Consider the following 19,679-nt stretch of genomic DNA (forward strand, 5'->3'; position numbering starts at 1 on the left):
AGAATCCCCATGGCAGCGGAGCGTGCTCCGCCGCCATGGAGGATTCTCAAGGGCAGCGGAAAGTCGGCGGGACACCGCCGACTTTCCGTTTCTGGCCGCGGCTGAACCGCCGCGGTCAGAATGCCCAGCGGTGTACCGCCAGCCTGTTGGCGGTGCTACCGCCGACCTCCGCCATGGCGGTAATTACCGCCAGGGTCAGAATGACCCCCTTAGTCTCTTTTCTGAAGATTTTCTTCAGCGGGACGAACCTGCCAGTCCAGTCCGACCTCCTGGAACTCTTCTCCGGATACGCGTCGCGGGAGCCCTCGGTGGAGATTTTTACCTTCAGACTTAGGCCCTCATTACGAGCCTGGCGGTCTGTGACCGCCAGGCTCGCGGTTGGCGGGAGCACCGCCGACAGCCTGGCGGTGCCCCTTAGGGCATTCTGACCGCGGCGCTTTGGCCGCGGTCAGTGCAGGAAAACCGGCGGTCTCCCGCCGGTTTTCCGCTGCCCGTCAGAATCCTCCAAGGCGGCGCAGCATGCTGCGCCGCCTTGGGGATTCTGACACCCCCTACCGCCATCCTGTTCCTGGCGGTTCGCCCGCCAGGAACAGGATGGCGGTAGGGGGTGTCGCGGGGCCCCTGGGGGCCCCTGCAGTGCCCATGCCAATGGCATGGGCACTGCAGGGGCCCCCGTAAGAGGGCCCCGCTTGTATTTCACTGTCTGCATAGCAGACAGTGAAATACGCGACGGGTGCAGTAGCACCCGTCGCACCTTCCCACTCCGCCGGCTCGATTCCGAGCCGGCGTCCTCGTGGGAAGGTTGTTTCCCGCTGGGCTGGCGGGCGGCCTTAAGGCGGCCGCCCGCCTGCCCAGCGGGAAACTCAGAATGCCGGCCGCGGTCTTCAGACCGCGGTGCGGTATTCCTGCGGCGCAACTTTGGCGGGCGGCCTCCGCCGCCCGTCAAAGTTGTAATGAGGGCCTTAGTCATTTTTTAGAGGTGAAAATCCTTCGACCGGGGCATACCTGGATCTTGATCCGACGTCCTGGGAGCCCTCCTCAGATACGCTGGCTGGGAGGTGCCGGTCAATTTTCTAAGTTTGCACTTATTCTCCTTTTTGGAGATTTTCTTCACTGGGACGAACCTGCAATTCAGGCCAGGTCGCGGTTGAGGCAAGCCAGCTAGAGTTGCCGCGGCAGGTCAGTCCCTCTATTGAGCTTTTTTTCAAAAGTTCTCCAAACTTCTCCAAACTTCTGGATCTTCTTCCAGATGTTGCTTTAAGATTCTTTTGGGGTCCACAGCTCACCCCAAGGTTCCAGAAGCTCTGAGATGATCCTTGGGGGTGTGGACTACAACTCCCAGAATGCACCTGGCACAAACTCCTTTTTGGCCACTGGGCAGTGGTCAGCTGGTTGGTTTCTTCAGGAGTTGGTGCAGGGGACTCTGGTTAGCATTTTTTCCCCTGTAGCAAACAGGGAGTCCCTCCTTGAACCAGTTGAAGCCAGGCAAAGTCCTTCTTGTGGTGAAGCCCAAGTGTGCAGCTGGTGCAGTCCTTAAGAGTGCCGGATCCAGTTGCAGACCAGGGGTCCAGCAGGGCAGTCCTTCTTCTGTAGTTCTTCCTGGTAGGGATCTGGTAGGGAACTGAGGGGTGGGTGCAGGTCTGCCAGTTTTATCCCTGCTCCTGGGTGAAAAACAGGGGGGTCCTGGTTCTCCAATCGGGTGCAGGGTCCTTCCCCTTGTGATGACCACTTCCTGGGAAGTGTGGCAAAAATCAATCCCAGGGAGCAACATTCCTCAAAAATCCATCATGGCTGAAAGTGATTTTTGGAGATTACATCTGGCTGAGCCCACCCACTGGTGTGGCTAAAAATCCTAAACACACCCCTCTCCGCCCTCTCCTAATCTAATCAAGGGGGCACCTAATTGTCTGGGTTTGCAGGGCGTGGGAGTGTTGCTAGGTTGCTCCAAATGTCCTTCTCTGCCTTTGAAGACCAGTTTGGCAGCCCTCCCCCTGCCTGCCTCACCATCTGCTGAGGGAAGATCTCCTCCCACAGGAACATCTCTTTGTGTGAAGCCAGGCCACTTCACACCTCATCAAGGCAGCCTGGCCAGGCTGCCAGAGGCTGGCAAATCAGAGCACAGCAGCAAAAACACTGCAGGGCTGAAGTTGGCAACTTTTCAGGTAAAGTTTAAAACTCTTTACCTGAACAAGTTATATTAAGTACCACAACTGGTAATTGTGGGATTTATTATAACAATTAATTTGATACCAAACTCTTTATATCTGTTACTTAAGGGGACATTTAAAATTAAAATAAAGTCTCCCCATTCTAGCCTATGGAGGCCATTCACTACAATAAGGAAAAAAATAATTTGGCTGTTTTACCTCTTCAAGGCTTACAAAACTATTTTTATAAGGTCCCTGCTTATAGTTACACGGTACCCAGCCCTAGGGGCACATAGGGCACACCTTAGGGGTGACTTATATGTAAAAAAAGGTAGTTTAAGACTTTGGAACTGATTTTAATTCAAAAGTCGAATTTGCAATTAACTTTAATTTAAAAGCAGCCAGCAAGGCAGGCCTGCCTTTAAAATGACACTGGGCACCTCAGCAGTGCACATATGGGGGCACTACCTATGCTGGGGTCCCTAAACCTCCATGCCCTACAATATACTAGGGACTTATAGATAGGTTAATTTTGCCAATCATAATTAGCCTAATTTGCATACTGATTTTACACAGAGCTCAGGCCCTGGGACTGGTTAGCAGTACCCAGGGCACCATCAGAGTCAGGAAAACACCAGCAAAAAGTGGAGAATGGAGGCAAAAAGTTAGGGGGCCTCTGCAATCAGCCCTGTTCTCTCACACAAACCTATCATGGCTCCTGACCCCTGTGAGGAATGCCATAACAGGGGCTAAGAATCGGTATAATGACGCACATGGGTGAACCAGGCGGATCATCGAACCTACCTTCGGCTTCCTGAAGGCCAGGTTCATATGCCTCCATCTGACAGGTGGATCCCTGTGCTACTCACCTCAGAAGGTCTACCAGATAGTAGAAGCGTGCTGCATGATGCACAACATGGCCCTCAGATGACATGTGCCTTATCTGCAGGAGGAGGAGATTGGAAATGCCTCTGTGGCAGCAGTGGACCCTGAGGACAGTGAAGATGAGGAGGCAGAGGATGAGGATGTGGACAACAGAACATCAGTTATACGTCAATAGTTCCAATGACACAGAGGGGAGACAGTGGAACTGACCATTCCTCCTACCATTGATGTTTTCTGTGTGACTGTAGCAGGATGGCATTCACTTCCTTTGCATTTAAACTTACTGCCACCTATGGCTTCTCATTTTGCAGATGTTGGTGTTATAACAACTGTGTACTGGTGTGATGACTACAGACAACTACAGGTCATTAATTATATGCTATCACAGTGTTCAGATCATTTGTACAAGATGTGACTGTTTCCATAATTGCACATTTTCATCACATAAAACACTATAACTCAAGTTGTGTTCAAGGGTGTTTATTGTAGTGCAAATTATAGACGCAAAAGTGCAATGGAATGGGGTGATGGTAGAGGTACGTCCAGGGTATTGTTCCAGTCTGTGTGTAGCACAGGGCCAGTGTCCAAGGTGCTAAAAGAAGGGGAGCAAAGGCAGTTCAGAGTGGACAAGGTGACAAGGTGGGACACAAGGGGGACAGTCAGGAAGGTCTCATTTCCTGGTAGTGGTTTTGGTCTTGGCAAGTGTCTCTGGCTTCTGTCTGGGTCGCAGAGAATGTTTGCGGGTGGTTCACCTTCTGCCGGGGGAGGGGTGCTGGTGGCCTGTGGGTCCTGTGGCAGGGTCTCCTGTCCACTAGCTGCAGCAGAAGTCCAGGGCTGGTCAGTAGACTGGCTAGTGGTAGGGGCCCGCTGGTGTGCTGTCCAGTCCCCCATGAAGTTGGCCATATCAGCCAGTACCTCTGCTATGGAGACCATGGTGGTGTTGAGGGCCTGCAAATCTTCTCTGATCTCTGATGATGTACCTCCTGCAGCCGCATGTTCTGCTGCATGTTGGTAAGGATCTGGCCCATCTTGTACTGGGATTGTTGGTAAGCCCCCAGGACATTAGTGAGTGCCTCCTGGAGAGTCGGTTTCCTGGGCCTGTCCTCCCCCTGGCGCACAGCTGTCTTCCAAGTGTCCATGTTCCCCTGTGTCCCCAGAACGGTGTCCCCACTGCCACTGACCTCAGGACCCTGATTGCCTTGGGGTGAGGTGTGGACTGGGGTACCTGTACAGGTGGGCACACTGCTGATTGACGTGACTTGGGGAGAGAGGTGTGGGGGCGTTGGGTAGGTACTGTGGTGTTGGATACTGATGGGGGAGGCTCTGTGGTGGACTCTGAGTGGGCTGGGGTAGCCGACTGACCAGTGGTCTCTGATGGGCCAGGTAGTTCATCCAGATCCTGAAGTCCAGAGTTACTGTCATCACTGGGGGCATCTTCTGTTGGGGGACTGAATAGTTGTGGCACCTCCTCGCTGCTGGGATTGTCCGGGGCACCTGTGGGGATGTAAGTGATATATTATGCTTCATGTCTGTGACATACTGTAGATCCCTAGCTTCCCCTCTATCGTTGCTGTTGCTCTGCCACCTTTGTTTGTGTATGGTGATGTATTGTGTGATCGTTAGTACTCCAGGCTCTGCATGCTTTGGTGATGGGTGTACATGCAGGGCTGTTCATGCATTGGTATGGCATGCAGGGCTTGGCATTGGGGTTAGTCAGATGTGTAGGTGCACTGTGTGGGATGGAGTGGAGTGATGGGAGTCAGGGTGAGGGGGTGAGATGGCATGCAGGTATGGGGGGTGAATAGTAGGAAATATTGACTCATCAGGGTCCAATCCTCCGGCTACTCCAGTGAATACCTCAGGATGCAGTATTGCCAAGACTTTCTCCTCCCATGCTGTGAGCTGTGGGGGAGGAGGCGGGGGTCCACCGCCAGTCCTCTGGATGGCGAGCTGGTACCTTGCTGCCAAGGAACGTACCTTCCCTGTAGGTCATTCCACCTCTTCCTGATGTCGTCCCTTGTTCTTGGATGCTGTCCTATGGCGTTCACCTGGCCACGATCCTCTGCCATAGCTCCATCTTCCTGGCAATAGATATTTGCTGTACCTGTGCTCCAAACAGCTGTGGCTCTATCCTGACTATTTCCTCCACCATGACCTGGAACTCCTCATCAGTGAAATGGGGGTGCCTTAGTGAGAACATGGGTGTTGTGTGGTGTGTGTTGTGCAGAGGGTGTTGAGTAATGTGGTGTGGTGTGTGGTGTGGTATTTGGGGTGTGTGACGGATGAATGGGTGTTTGTGGTGTCTGTATAGTTGTCTCAGTGATTTTCATGTCTGTCTTGTGGCAATTTTTGGTGTTCGTAAAGGGTTGTGGGTAATGAGGGTTGTGGGTAATGAGGGTGTATGTTTTATAGTGCTGTGGGTGTGTGTGGTGTGTGTATCAGTGTCAAGTGTGTGATTTTAGTTTTAGCCAATGTTGTGTTGCTTTGTATTTGGGTGACCATTCTGAGCACGCTGGTGTGTACCCCAATGGTTTACCGCCATTGAATGTCCACTGTGGTGATTCGTGGGTCATAATGTGGTGGGTGTTGTTTTGTTTGCGTAACAGTATGGGTGTTTGTAATGACACTTTAACACTGACCTTTGGGCTGGCGGATATGTATTTGTGGCAGTATTCTGTCGGTTTTGAGTGTGTGTGTCATAATATGGTGAACGGATGTTCGCCTCCGCGACAGTATGTTGGCAGCCATCACCGCGGCGGTAAGCGGGAGTTACCGCCAATGTCATAATGAGGGGCATAGTCTGGTTTGGTTAATTTCCTACCACACCAACACACCACCAAATTGTCCAAATGGAAACCGGAAGATTTCGGAAACTATCTGCCTCCTATAAAGAGCCCCAGGGTTCCGTCCTGTCCCCATCTTCTTCAGTCCCTCTATGAAACCCCTTGGAGCCCAACTTACATCATTAATACCAATGAGGAATCCAATAGGTCTTGGCAATCCTAGAGCTATAGGCATTAGCAATGTTAATACATTTGTGTATATCAATAAAAAACAGCCCAAAGCCATACACAAATGCATTAATATTGCCAATGCCTAAAGCTCTCGGATTGTAGAGACATACTGGCTTTGCCAATTCTTGTTTTTATTTACCGTTTCAAAGTGGTGGAAGCTAATTCTGGAGCGGTAAATAAAAAAAATGTAAACACAAAACTGCATTTTGAAAAAAAGAAAAATAGTGCCCTGGCAGCAAACTAAAGCTGCTGGGTTAACTTTTTTGTTTCAACGAATGAGACAGAGATGCGAGAGCAAAGAAGGTTTGTGAGGGAGAAGACAACAGGAAAAGGTGTGGGTGGTAAACAGTAGTGAGTTAGGATTGAGAGAGCCACAGGGGAGGTGGGTGCACTGGGGACAGGAGTCAGCCGTCAAGCAGCGAAGCAGTAAAAGAGGAATACAGCAAAAATTTACAGACTTGTTTACATAAATTGAGAAACTATAAAGACAAACACTTGTTTTAAGTGCTCAAAACAAACAAAAAACGTAGTCCCGAAACAATGGCCATTGTGTATGTTTAGGGTTAATTGGTCCCTGCTCTGGGGGAGGGCTAAAGACAGGAAGAAGCATGATGCATACATGCCAGGGGCAAATGGGGAGAATGAAGAATGGAGCGATGTGGGAGCCAGCAAATGGCAGCTGTATGGGAAGCTGAAGCACACAAAGTACTTACAACAGGTCTCTTTTCGAGACAGCACATGCACGCTATCTGGAGCTGAGAGCTAAAACTCCACTCACAACATCCATCAACTCAGAACATGCCACTCAATAAGATTTGGATGTCTGCATCTACCTTAAAAGCAACCCAACTAAGACAGAATTCCTTCTATTCATCAATATTACCAGATTTTCCCAAACTCTAATTTTGTTTTTTTGCCCCCTGGATCTCCACCTAAAGGAATCACCAATTTATGATGTCATTAGTGATGCTCTGTGAAGTCATAACAAGTTATTTAAGGATGCTTATTTTTCTGTACTAGTGCTTTTGTGATTGTTGAGCTTTCATACTATTTTAATCTCTCTTCACTTGACTGTTTTCATAAAATGTATGTACTAATGCATGTTTTTTTGCTTTTAATGATATTTATTGTCTTTACCTTTAAACTGCTTCACTTTTCCCTTGACTACAAGGAAGGTCTTCAAATAGTGAGTGAGAGTCTGGGAGAAGGAGTGGAGCATATACATCTGACATTAAATGAATGAAATAAATGCATGAATGAAGTACCTGGGATGTGTGCGTCCTGCTCGCTGTGAATAGCAAGAGATTCCATTGATGTCATCAAGAGGATGGTGTTTTGCTCTTCATAGTTTAATTGAGAACTCTGAATGTGGCATTTGATGAAGGAATCCCGGAAGTGCTCAATCGCTGGTTTGATACTTTCTACAAATCCACTGGTCTCATACAGGTGGAGTTCTATGTGCCGTGCAGCCCTGAGCAATACTTCAAGATTCCTACAGTCTCCTTCTGAAAATGGCTTGTGCTGGTTTGCTTCAATTTTCATGAGCTTTACTTGATAGCCCTGAGCAGAAATAAAGGGTCTGACAAAGGAGTCTTTAATTCCAACATTGCTTTTGAGAAATGGACTAAACTGATTTATCTGCTCTGTTAGATGGTGGTAGTTCTCTAACAATTCATTACCAAGATCCAATCCCAGGGAGTAATCTGACCCAATAGTTTGGGGATCCAGTTTTGGAAAACATGCTTTCATAGCAGGGATATCTAAAACTGGCTCTCTGGTATAATCTTTGAAATAAATGTCTATGCTGCTCAGCAACGTTAGGCTCTCTGGATGATTTCCTATGAATTTAAGTATGGACTTGGAAGAATCAAAAGAGAAGGTCGGATCAAATGAGAGTGTTTTTCCTTTGAGGAATTCTAGTATAATAGTGGCCACACTTGAGCCATCGGTATGTGATTCGTACGCATTCAGGGCAAAGTCGAGCAACAGGTTTAATAAATACATTTGACGCAATGCTGGGGCAAAATTTTGGCTCATAACCATAGTCAGAACTCGTGCCACAAAGGCTTGTTCAGGATGATGCTGCAAATGTTCTTGATCCCCTGCCGGTGTCTCCAAGGCTGCCTTGTCATCTATTAACTTTAATAGGTGAGATAGAATTATATGGGTTGCCTTAGAAGGAATCCCAGTAGCATAAGTCAAAAGAAAGTGATATTGTCCCACAATTTTCAGAAATGTGTCTATCTGCCGGAGGTAATGAAATCCTTTCTCCAAGAGTTCCTGCTCTTCTGATGCCAGGAGTTCACACATCCTAACCGCAGCAAGGAACTCTTGAAATTGAGGGTTATAGAACCTGAAGATTGGACGAAGTCTTTGGGCAGTGAATTTATTTAACAGACCAATCCTTAGGGCATCGTCATCAGTGATGCCAGCCTCAGAGAGGTCTTCCTCACTGAAATCAAAGCGGGACTTAAAAACGCCTTCTAGGGCTAGCTCGCCACATAAAGCAGTTACATCTTTCGCCTTTTTTCTTTCTGCAGGAACTTTGAATGTAGTGTACATCAAGTATGATTTGAAGATGTTGGATTCTCTGAACATTTGAGCTCCAGGATATTGAACCCATGAAGCACAGGACACAACTACACAAAGAGGAGTGGCAAAGGCTGCTTGCAAGGTTGTGGATGCTGCTAAATTATGACTAAATGCCCGCACCAGTTTTAAATTGTGTGAAAATAGATTTTTTAGCATATATATTGTACTGTATAAAGGAAACTTCAAGAAGTTTAGAACTGTGTTTGCATTCTTCCTCACACTGCCACTGCAACTGCTGCGTGCTGCAAGACATACAGACACTTTGTTTATGTGATTTTTGTGAATTATTTCTTCTATAATTTCTGGGATTGATTCTCTTTCTCCATAATCATCAAAAAGAAACAAGACCTGGTTCTTCTGGCACTGGATAATTTCCTTCAGGCTGACTTCTGTCAGTGCTCCTGTGGACTTCAGAAGCTCTTTATTGATCATGTCAGACAGACATTGCCCTCTAATTGTGGAGCTGAGGGAGAGGTAGAACACAAGCCTGAACCTGTTTAACATGGGACAGTCTCCAGAGGCCCACAGAATTGCTATCTTCCTTAGCAGAGCTGTCTTCCCGCTGCCGGCTTCACCTTCAATCATAGTGATGGATTCCAGCTCTGAGAGGACCTCTGGGAAGGTGAGCATCTTGATCCGCTGACAGTTGGTGTCTTTAGTTACAATAACCTGGTCTCCAAAGAGTGATGCCAAATCGATCACAACACCGGTAGAATCCCCAAAGGATGATATATTAGTAAACGAGGCATCAACATACAATTGGGTCAGCAGCAAATGAAGGCTTCGCACATCTTCTGAACACTGCTCAGTATCTGGGGGTGTCTCTGTAAAGCACAAATTGAAAAAATCATAAATAAAAAAAATAATATGATAAAAACTGTGTGATAATGAGTAAAATGTACATGAACTTCGACTGAGCTTGTATTGCATGAAGGTCAGCTGAACAAAGATAAGTTATGCTGGAGAGAAAACTGGAAATATAGGTATTAAAAAGCATGCATGACAATTACATTATAGCTAAATTTTAGGCTGCCGATAGATGAGGAGTGAGATACTTTATGAAGTTGCCTCAAGGAAAGATCAGGCAAACCTAGCCAGCAAAAGGACTACTTAGTATCAACCGTTTACTATTTTTCCGCATGAGGTTAGATCTAAGGGACATCTACTTTACAAATTAAATGTTATAAATTGTTTAATTTGAAGTTTAAAGAAATTTAATATGGCAAACATTGGACATAAAATGACCTTAAAATATATCATATCTAAAATCATATGTATTAAGATCATTTAAGTTAGCATACACATTGCAGGTGGGTTGAAATGTATTATTTCAGAAAAACACTCTTAGTTTACCTCAAAAATGGACTAAGGTATCTAACTAACTCCTATAGCATTAAACTTCACTCTAGTAGCAGGTACCCATCAATTTAGGTAACCTGGTTACATAGTTGACATTGACGTGAACCCAGGCCCAGTCAACTCCCTGCACAAAGGAGGAATATGCACAGAGGGTTCAATCATCACATAATCCCAGTACCTCCACCCCCAAGATGAGCAGCACCCCCCAGAGGTAGAATAAAATCTCAGAGACCAGCAGGGCAGACACCCTCAACACTTTTACCCTGCTACCACCACCAACCCCAAATAGGGAGTGAAAAATGTCAATGCCTGGATCACCAATTGCACCAACAGCATCATCCCCATCAAGAGCAACATCCAGAGAAAATCCTCCAAAAAGACCAGCTGGTACACCCAAGTACTCAGAGCAGCGAAACGAGACAGCAAACAGCTAGAGAGGAGATGGTGGGCCAGCAAGGACACTTCTGACAGAGCAGCCTTCAAGACCTCCCTCAACCAGTACCACCGCCTGCAGAGAGCAACAGAGAAGACAGTCCTTGCCATAGGCATCAAAACCATTGCCAACAACACCAGGGAACATTTCAACATCGTTAAGGAATTCTCAACCCGTCTGCCAGTGAAAAAAACATCACATCCTCACAGGAGCTGTGTGATAACCTTGCCCAACTATTCCACGACAAGATCGCAGCCTTATACAGAAACTTCAAACCCCCAACCCACACCAATGAACTTCCTCAACAGATGTGCCACCAACATAAACAACACAAACCACATACTGACCACCTGGAACATCCTCTCCACCAAGGACATCACCTACACCATGAAATCATCCACTCGGGAGATCCCACAGATCCATGCGGGGACTACATCTTCAACCTTGGAAACCAAAGGATCGGCCAGGAACTCACCACCCTGTTCAACACCTCCATCAACAATGCAACATTTCCCATCAACAATGCAACATTTCCCAATGCCCGGAAACACACCAAAGTCAAACCACTACTCAACAAACCCTCCAGAGCGAACCAAAAAGCTACAGGCAAATCTACCTGCTCCCATTCCCAGGAAAGGTACTGGAAAAGATCATTAAGCACCTCATGGCATACATGGAGCAGAACCAGCTACTTGATGGCTCTCAATCTGGCTTCAGCAGCAATCATAGCACCAAAACTGCCCTGATCGCAGACATCCAACACATCCAAACCCTCCTCAACCGAGGACAAACATCAGCTTTGATCCTCCTTGATCTCTTAGCAGTCTTCAACACCGTATCCCACCACATGCTGATGGAAAGACTCAACCACATTGGCATTCAAGGAGACAGGCTCAAATAGATCACCTCATTCGAAGAACCCAGAATCAGTAGCTTCCACCTTTCATCTATGTAGGAAGTTGGCTCTGTATGTACTATTTCAAAGTAAAAAATAGCATGCACAGAGTCCAAGGGTTCCCCTTAGAGGTAAGATAGTGGCAAAAGAGATAATTCTAATGCTCTATTTTGTGGTAGTGTGGTCGAGCAGTAGGCTTATCAGAGGGTAGTGTTAAGCATTTGTTGTACACACACAGGCAATAAATGAGGAACACACACTCAAAGACAATTCCAGGCCAATAGGTTTTTATATAGAAAAATATATTTTCTTAGTTTATTTTAAGAACCACAGGTTCAAGATTTACAAACAATACTTTAAATGAAAGGTATTTCACTCAGGTATCTTAGGAACTTTGAATTATCCCAATAGCATGTACAGTTTTGGCAAAGATGGCAATAAGCTATTTTAAAAGTGGACACTGCAGAAATCAACAGTTCCTGGGGGAGGTAAGTAAATGTTAAGTTCACAGGTAAGTAAAACACTTACAGGGTTCAAAGTTGGGTCCAAGGTAGCCCACCATTGGGGGTTCAAGGCAACCCCAAAGTTACCACACCAGCAGCTCAGGGCAAGTCAGATGCAGAGGTCAAAGTGGTGCCCAAAACACATAGGCTTCAATGGAAATAGGGGTGCCCTGGTTCCAGTCTGCCAGCAGATAAGTACCCGCGACTTCGGAGGGCAGACCAGGGGGTTTTGTAGGGCACCAGGGGGGACACAAGCAGGCACAGAAAGTACACCCTCAGCGGCACAGGGGCGGACGGGTGCAGAGTGCAAACAGGTGTCAGGTTTTCAATAGGAATCAATGGGGAGACCCGGTGGTCTCTTCAATGATGCAGGCAGGCACAGGGGGCGCCTCGGGGTAGCCACCACCTGGGCTAGGCAGAGGGCCGCCTGGGGGTTGCTCCTGCACTGGAGTTCGATTTCCTTCAGGCCTGGGGGCTGCGGGTGCAGTGTGGTTTCCAGGCGTCGGGTTCCTTGAAGCAGGCAGTAGCGGTCAGGGGGAGCCTCTGGATTTCCTCTGCAGGCGTCGCTGTGGGGGCTTAGGGGAGTCAACTCTGGCTACTCACGGGCTCACAGTCGCCGGGGAGTCCTCCCTGTAGTGTTGGTTTTCCGCAGGTCGAGCTGGGGGCGTCGGGTGCAGAGTGGAAAGTCTCACGCTTCCGGCGGGAAACGTGTGGTCTTTAAAAGTTGCTTCTTTGTTGCAAAGTTGCAGTTTTGTTGAACAGGGCCGCTGTTCTCGGGATCTTCTTGGTCCTTTTAGATGCAGGGCAGTGCTCTGAGGCTTCAGAGGTTGCTGGTTCCTGTTGGATGCGTCGCTGTTGCAGTTTTTCTTGAAGTGGGGAGACAGGCCGGTAGGGCTGGGGCCAAAGCAGTCGTCGTCTCCGTCTTCTCTGCAGGGCTTCAGGTCAGCAGTCCTTCTTTGTCTTCAGGTTGCAGGAATCTATCTTCCTCGGTTCTGGGAGCCCCTAAATACTCAATTTAGGGGGGTGTTTCGGTCTGGGGGGGCAGTAGCCAATGGCTGCTGGCCATGAGGGTGGCTACACCCTCTTTGTGCCTCCTCCCTGTGGGGAGGGGGGCACATCCCTAATCCTATTGGGGGAATCCTCCTTCTACAAGATGGAGGATTTCTAAAAGTAAGGGTCACCTCAGCTCAGGACACCTTAGGGGCTGTCCTGACTGGGGGGTGACTCCTCCTTGTTTTTCTCATTATCTCCTCCAGCCATGCCGCCAAAAGTGGGGGCAGTGGCTGGAGGGGCGGGCATCTCCACTACCTGGGATGCCCTGTGGCGCTGTAACAAAGGGGGTGAGCCTTTGAAGCTCACCGGCAGGTGTTACAGTTCCTGCAGGGGGAGGTGAGAAGCACCTCCACCCAGTACAGGCTTTGTTCCTGGCCAAAGAGTGACAAAGGCGCTCTCCCCTTGTGGCCAGCAACATGTCTGGTGTGTGGCAGGCTGGCAAAAACTAGTCAGCCCACACTGGAAGTCGGTATGTTTTCAGGGGGCATCTCTAAGATGCCCTCTGGGTGTATTTCACAATAAAGTGCACACTGGCATCAGTGTGCATTTATTGTGCTGAGAAGTTTGATACCAAACTTCCCAGTTTTCAGTGTAGCCATTATGTTGCTGTGGAGTTCGTGTATGACAGACTACCAGACCGTATACTCTTATGGCTACCCTGCACTTACAATGTCTAAGGTTTTGCTGTAGGGGCATAGTGCTCATGCACCTATGCCCTCACCTGTGGTATAGTGCACCCTGCCTTAGGGCTGTAAGACCTGCTAGAGGGGTGACTTATCTATGCCATAGGCAGTGTGAGGTTGGCATGGCACTCTGAGGGGAGTGCCATGTCGACTTAGTCATTTTCTCCCCCACCAGCACACACAAGCTGGCAAGCAGTGTGTAAGTGCTGAGTGAGGGGTCCCCAGGGTGGCATAAGACATGCTGCAGCCCTTAGAGACCTTTCCTGGCATCAGGGCCCTTGGTACCAGGGGTACCAGTTACAAGGGACTTACCTGGGTGCCAATTGTGGAGACAAAGGTACAGTTTAGGGTAAGAACACTGGTGCTGGGGCCTGGTTAGCAGGATCCTAGCACACTTTCAAATCATAACTTGACATCAGCAACGGCAAAATATCAGGGGGTAACCATGCCAAGGAGGCATTTCCTTACAATCTACAAACCCAAGGAGATCACCTGTGATGTCCCACAGGGCTCATCCCTATGCTATTCAACACATATATGACCCTGCTTGCCAACATCCTCAGATCCCATAGTCTCAACATAATATCCTACGCAGATGACACCCAACTCATTCTCTCACTCACCGACGAGCCCTCCACCACTAGAACCAGCTTTCACAGATGCATGACAAGGGCACTGATTGGATGAATAACAACTGCCTGCAGCTGGACACAGACAAGACAGAAGTACTGATCTTTGGCAACAGCAACAGATGGAACGACTCCTGGTGGCCATCAGACCTAGGACCCACACCAACTCCCTCCGACCATGCCAGAAATCTCAGAATCATCATTGACAACAATCTCACCATGAAATCACAGATCAACCCTGTCTCCTCTGCCTACTTCCTCACTTTGCGCATGCTACGTAAGATCTTCAAGTGGCTACCTCTACACACGAGACACGTCCTGACACAGGACTTCATCACCAGCTGACTGGACTACGGCAACTCCCTGTATGTAGGAATTGCCGCGCACCTCCTACAGAGACTTTCAACCATACAGAATGCCGCAGCTAAACTAATCCTCGGCCTTCCCCGATGAACCCACATCACACCCCACCTCAGGCAACTCCACTGGCTCCCCATATAGAAGAGATGCCAATTCAAGTTGCTGACCCATGCTTATAAGGCTCTACACAACCAAGGACATGAGTACATTAACCACCACCTGAACTTCCACCAACCGTCAAGAAGACTAAGCAAAACCTCCCTTTCTTTTGCCCATACTCCCTGCATCTATTGAAGCAGCAGTGGAGCGCACTCCTTCTGTCAAATTGCAGCAAAAACCTGTAACAGCCTCCCCACACACCTCTGGACCATCACCTCACTTACGAAATTCAGAAGGGCCCTCAAGACACGGCTGTTCAAATAAGCCTCTGGGACCTGCAAGCGCCTCGATACACTATCGGGTGATTAGCCGTACTTTATAAATCCTGATTGATTGATTGAACATGACTAGGCCACAGCTAGCCTGCACTGACATTTTATATTTGCAGAAAGAAATAGCTACTTTTATTTTATACAAATTAGCTTTTCCATGTGCATTTCAGAAAATATGTAAAATAGATACTTCCTCCATGGTCTTATCTACTGAACAAAACAGAACTATATTAATTTGTGTTCCTCTCCATGAAGCCATTTTCAAAATGTTTCTGCCTTTGTAACTTTCAGTGTCCTTTGGTTGAGTCTTACCTATGGACTGTTGTTAATTGAACTCTCTATTATATTTTGTACTATTTAAAATTCGTGTCATTTTCTGTATTTTTGTATGCACACCTTATTCATCAATATGCAATAAAGTAGGTGTTCCTAGATGTATCTGACTTGATGTATCTTATATATTAGAATAGTGATTGGTTTCCTAATATGTTGCATTTCTATGGAAAACCCTAGTAGGTCACCTGCCCCCACTAAATGTGTATGACTTCTGTGTCTAAAATCCTATAAAGGATAATGTTTTTGGGCGATGTGCCAGAGCTTTTGGTGCACTCTTTGGAGGCAGACTCTATATTAGTCTTTGTGCTTAACTATATTCAATTCTGGCTACTTATTTTTTTGGAGACAGGCCTTATGTTGAGCCTTTTGTATTATTTTGACTTACTTTTTGAAACATGCTGTGATAGTTCCCTAACAAACTACTTTTTGCTTTCTGTAATGATCTAGATTTTGAATATGGTTTTGAGTTTGAATCTTGTCTGGGAAATGTTTTCTTTTCTTGGCTTTGGACTTAGTTTAATGAAGAGTCAGACAGCTTCAACCTTCTTAATTATATTTATTAGAGTGTCAACAGATTTTTGGTGGAGAATGCAAGGGGCCAATTCATTTAATTTATATAAGTTACATAATTAACACTAATTCTTAGCTTAATTAGTGAAAAGTATTGGAGGCAGAAAGTTGAAGATTTGTGGATATTTTGGATTATTGCCAGAGTAATGGTGAGTGTCATCTATTGAGTGGATTTGGTGAGTATCAATAGTGTTTTCTGCAGTGCGAGATGTCATGTGATGTATGATACATGATATTGATTTGGTGATTTTTTTTTGTGATTGTATTTTGTTAATGATTTTGTATAGTGTGCATGCATCAGAAGGAAAGTGGAATTTTGGAACTGGATTGTATAGCAATATGTTGTGCATCATTGTGATGTTTTGTGGATTCTATTTCTTGAAGTCCAAAAACCTACTTCTGTGTAAGATTGGTAGTGTTATAAGGTGCTTTTCCCCTTTTTAGTGGTGACTCTGACTTCTGTCCTGTGACCCGGTAGGCAGACAAAAGATTTATGTGTTTTCGTTTATTTACATTATTGCTCTTACGTATTTGGTTTAAGGTTTTGTTAGAAATCAGATTGTGATTAATTACATGTGTATTGTGAAGTTTGGCTGAGTCTACAATGGGTGCGCTCATGGCAAAACACGAGAAATCATTCTATGGAGGAGAAGTCCCATCTCACGGTGGAACGGCCTCGCATGAGATATTGTTGACCCATGGTTTACATATATGTTTGTGGCTTAACAAATGGCAAAACATTACAGTGAATGTTAAAATGTTGCAATTTCCTGAGAATGGTACATTTGTTGCATCTTTGGTGCTTTCCATTTTGGAGCAATAAGTTGTTTCACTGCCAAAAGCATAATAAGGATTATTAGCCAATCACCTTTCATCACAATGTCATACCTCCCAAGACTATGACCATGGTTCAGGGTCCCTGGTGCCGTGGCCCGGGTACAAAGGGTAGCCCACTACACCCTTAACATGAATCTCCTTCCAAAAAAGGGTCAACTTTAGACATGTCAACCACATGTGGATCCCGTCATAACGTTGGCCACACCTTCTCCGAAACAACCCATCTGACTAACCATACATACGTTTCATGTAGTGTTGCATACAACAGCATCATTGCCTTGTACAGGGATTCCCGATGTTGCACACTCTCACAAAAAGATGGGATTTCTGCTCAGAGGGTCTGTCACTGATTCAACTGGATCGGGTGTTTTAAGATCAGTGTTCCATGTAGGATCAATCTGGATCCCCTTTCCCTTCCATCAGAAGGGAATAAATCTTGGAAATAAGGCCTTTGGGATTAGCATAGGATGTAAATGCTTGCTCCCACAAGGTCAAGGGCCGAGTAGCTGCTGTCTTATTTGGAAGAAAGAGGACGCAATGGTGTAGTTGGCAATATTGAATCCTCTATGTCTGGGTCAGTGAGAAGTCTTTCTTGCACTGCGAAAAGTCCATAACTTCACCATGATGGAACAAATCTCACAGCAAACTGCAACCCACACTTCAGGCCAGGACCAAAACTCCCCCCCACTTCAGCCCTGGAGTGAAATCTTTATTGCCATAGAGTGGTGTGAAGAGATAGGGGAAAGAAATTAGAAGGGAAGTTCTAGTTAGGGTGTCCCAGATCTTGATCAAAGTCCGCAGATTGTTGGTGACATAAAAACCCACCGGCCTGGCCGCCTTCGGTAACCACTGCCCAGCTCTTCGGGCCCGCCCCCTCACTGCTGCCTCAATATGTACCTAGTGATGTTACTTCTCATAAATTGACCACTTGAAATACACCTGAACCTAGTCTGCCTGATATTTTTTAATAACTGGGAGTGTTAATCCTCCTTATGCTTAGAGGCATGCAAGACTGTTCGTGAAACTCTAGCACTCTTTCCACCCCATTTAAAGAAGTAAATGTACTTTTTCAAGCTTTTTAAGTTGCACTCTGGTGCTTTGATTGGGAAGAGTTAGAGCAATTAGGGAAGCACATTCTGTTTAATGACAGCCAATCTCCCCAGCCAAGAAAGATACAGGTGCTTGTAGCATGCCAAATCAGATTTAATTATGCTTAAATGGCACGGATAATTGGAGGTATACAGTTGATGTAAGCGTAGGGTATGTCACAGTAATGAGGATGTCATTTGCCAAATGATGTATCGTATGCTGTTCCCCGCCAAAGAGCACCCCATCTTGTCCCTCTAGTCAGGGGAATCCCACTCAACTTTTCCCCATTCACTAGAATTCAAGCACAAGGAGAGTGATAATTAGCCGCTATACACGTTAGCATGTATGGTACCAAACCTATGGCCTCTAGTACATTATGGAGAAAAGCCCAATAAACTTTGTTGAGTGCTTTTTCAGTATCAAGAGAGTATAGTCATAGGAATGGACCAGAAATTGTCTGTTTCCATAAGATGTAGCACCTGCCAAATATTGTCTGCTGCTTGTCGGTATGGGACAAACCCTGATTAGTCTGGGTCTACTAGTACAGCATAAGTAGTAGCAACTGATTTGCGAGTACCTTTGTGAAGATTTTTGCATCAGCGTTTAGCAGGGTTACCGAGCAATAGGAGCTACATTCCTCAGGCAGCTTAGATGTGCTTCTGACACTGAGGAAGTCACTGGTTGTAAGGAAAGAAAAGAGTTAAAGAGCGCCATTAAGTGCGGGATCATGGCTTCTTTGAAGGACTTATAGAACGGATTGGTAAGACCATCTGGGCCATTATTGGGATGACGAGCTAGAATTTCAGCTGAAACCTCTTTGTTCATTATGAATTCCTCTAATTGGTCTCTGTTGCTACTACTGACGCAGGGCAAGCGCGCCTCAGCAATAAAGACCTGCGCCGCTGCAAGACTGATGGGATCCTCCTGATACAGCTCTTCATAAACAGCCTCAAAAGTTTTAGGTTGGTCCTAAGGGCTATTGAGCACAGTATTGCGTGGGCCCTGAAGAGAAGGAATGCATCTAGTCACAGCAATGTGCCCCCCCCATGAACCTAGCATAGTTGCTTCTAAGGCACCTAGCTAGCAGTGCACCTGTCTTATAAGCATGTTGATAAAATATAGCTTTTTTGGATTTCCCGAGCACCTGGATAGCTGTGTCTCCACAGGTCCACTAAGATAAAGTCCCAAAAAGATTGCAGAATTGTTGTTGACATCGCAACCTCTAAATAAAATATCCCCAGGATGCTGCTTTACCTGAGAATTCGGTCACCAAGGCAGTCAACAATTTGAAGAGCTGCCCCAGTTACCCGATCTGCCCAGAATAGGGACATAAACATAAAGTAAATTAAACTGTAGGGTGAGGTGCTTCAACTCTATGCGTCCTGATGATAGGGATTTGATCAACTTGGTCGTCCTTTAATATTTCCCAGAACAGCAAGGTACAGAATTGCACAATATCCTCTCCTTCTTCTGATTTCTGAACATCCAGAATCCATTTGTTATCACATCTCGACCTGTGCATTTCTCTCACAGGCGTGTGATCTCATTGTCATAGTCTTGGACTACTGCAGTTTTTCTATGTCCTGGCACATAGCGATAATATTGTCTTCATTAATGGCGTCCATCTCACCTAGGGTATGGATTTCCTTGGAGACATCAGAAGTTCAATGCCTGCATTTGTGTAGTTATCAAGTTGGCGAGTTTGTTGTGGTGATAACCAAGATGGGATTGAAGATCGTCTTTTGTCAGGGGTGTAACCCCCTTGCTCTTTTTGCCCTGGTGTCCGGAGCCTTCTGAGACAAGGAAGGGCCACCCCAGCAGCCAGTCAGTTTCGCATGGTGGCAAAAGCATGTCGTCTTACAC

At 46.6% G+C, this 19,679-nt stretch overlaps 1 protein-coding gene across 3 annotated transcripts in view; it reads right to left on the reverse strand.

Moving 5' to 3' along the window:
* The window catches only part of LOC138284953 (baculoviral IAP repeat-containing protein 1-like), a 472,954-nt gene that overhangs the window by 200,519 nt on the left and 252,756 nt on the right, over positions 1-19,679 (reverse strand). For all 3 annotated transcript variants that reach the window (XM_069224320.1, XM_069224310.1, XM_069224328.1), the window contains exon 6: positions 7,312-9,462. In XM_069224320.1, coding sequence (XP_069080421.1) covers positions 7,312-9,462 — 2,151 coding nt within the window. The remainder of the gene's footprint in view (positions 1-7,311; positions 9,463-19,679) is intronic.

The sequence above is a fragment of the Pleurodeles waltl genome, chromosome 1_1 (assembly GCF_031143425.1).
Source record: "Pleurodeles waltl isolate 20211129_DDA chromosome 1_1, aPleWal1.hap1.20221129, whole genome shotgun sequence".
NCBI lineage: Eukaryota > Metazoa > Chordata > Amphibia > Caudata > Salamandridae > Pleurodeles > Pleurodeles waltl.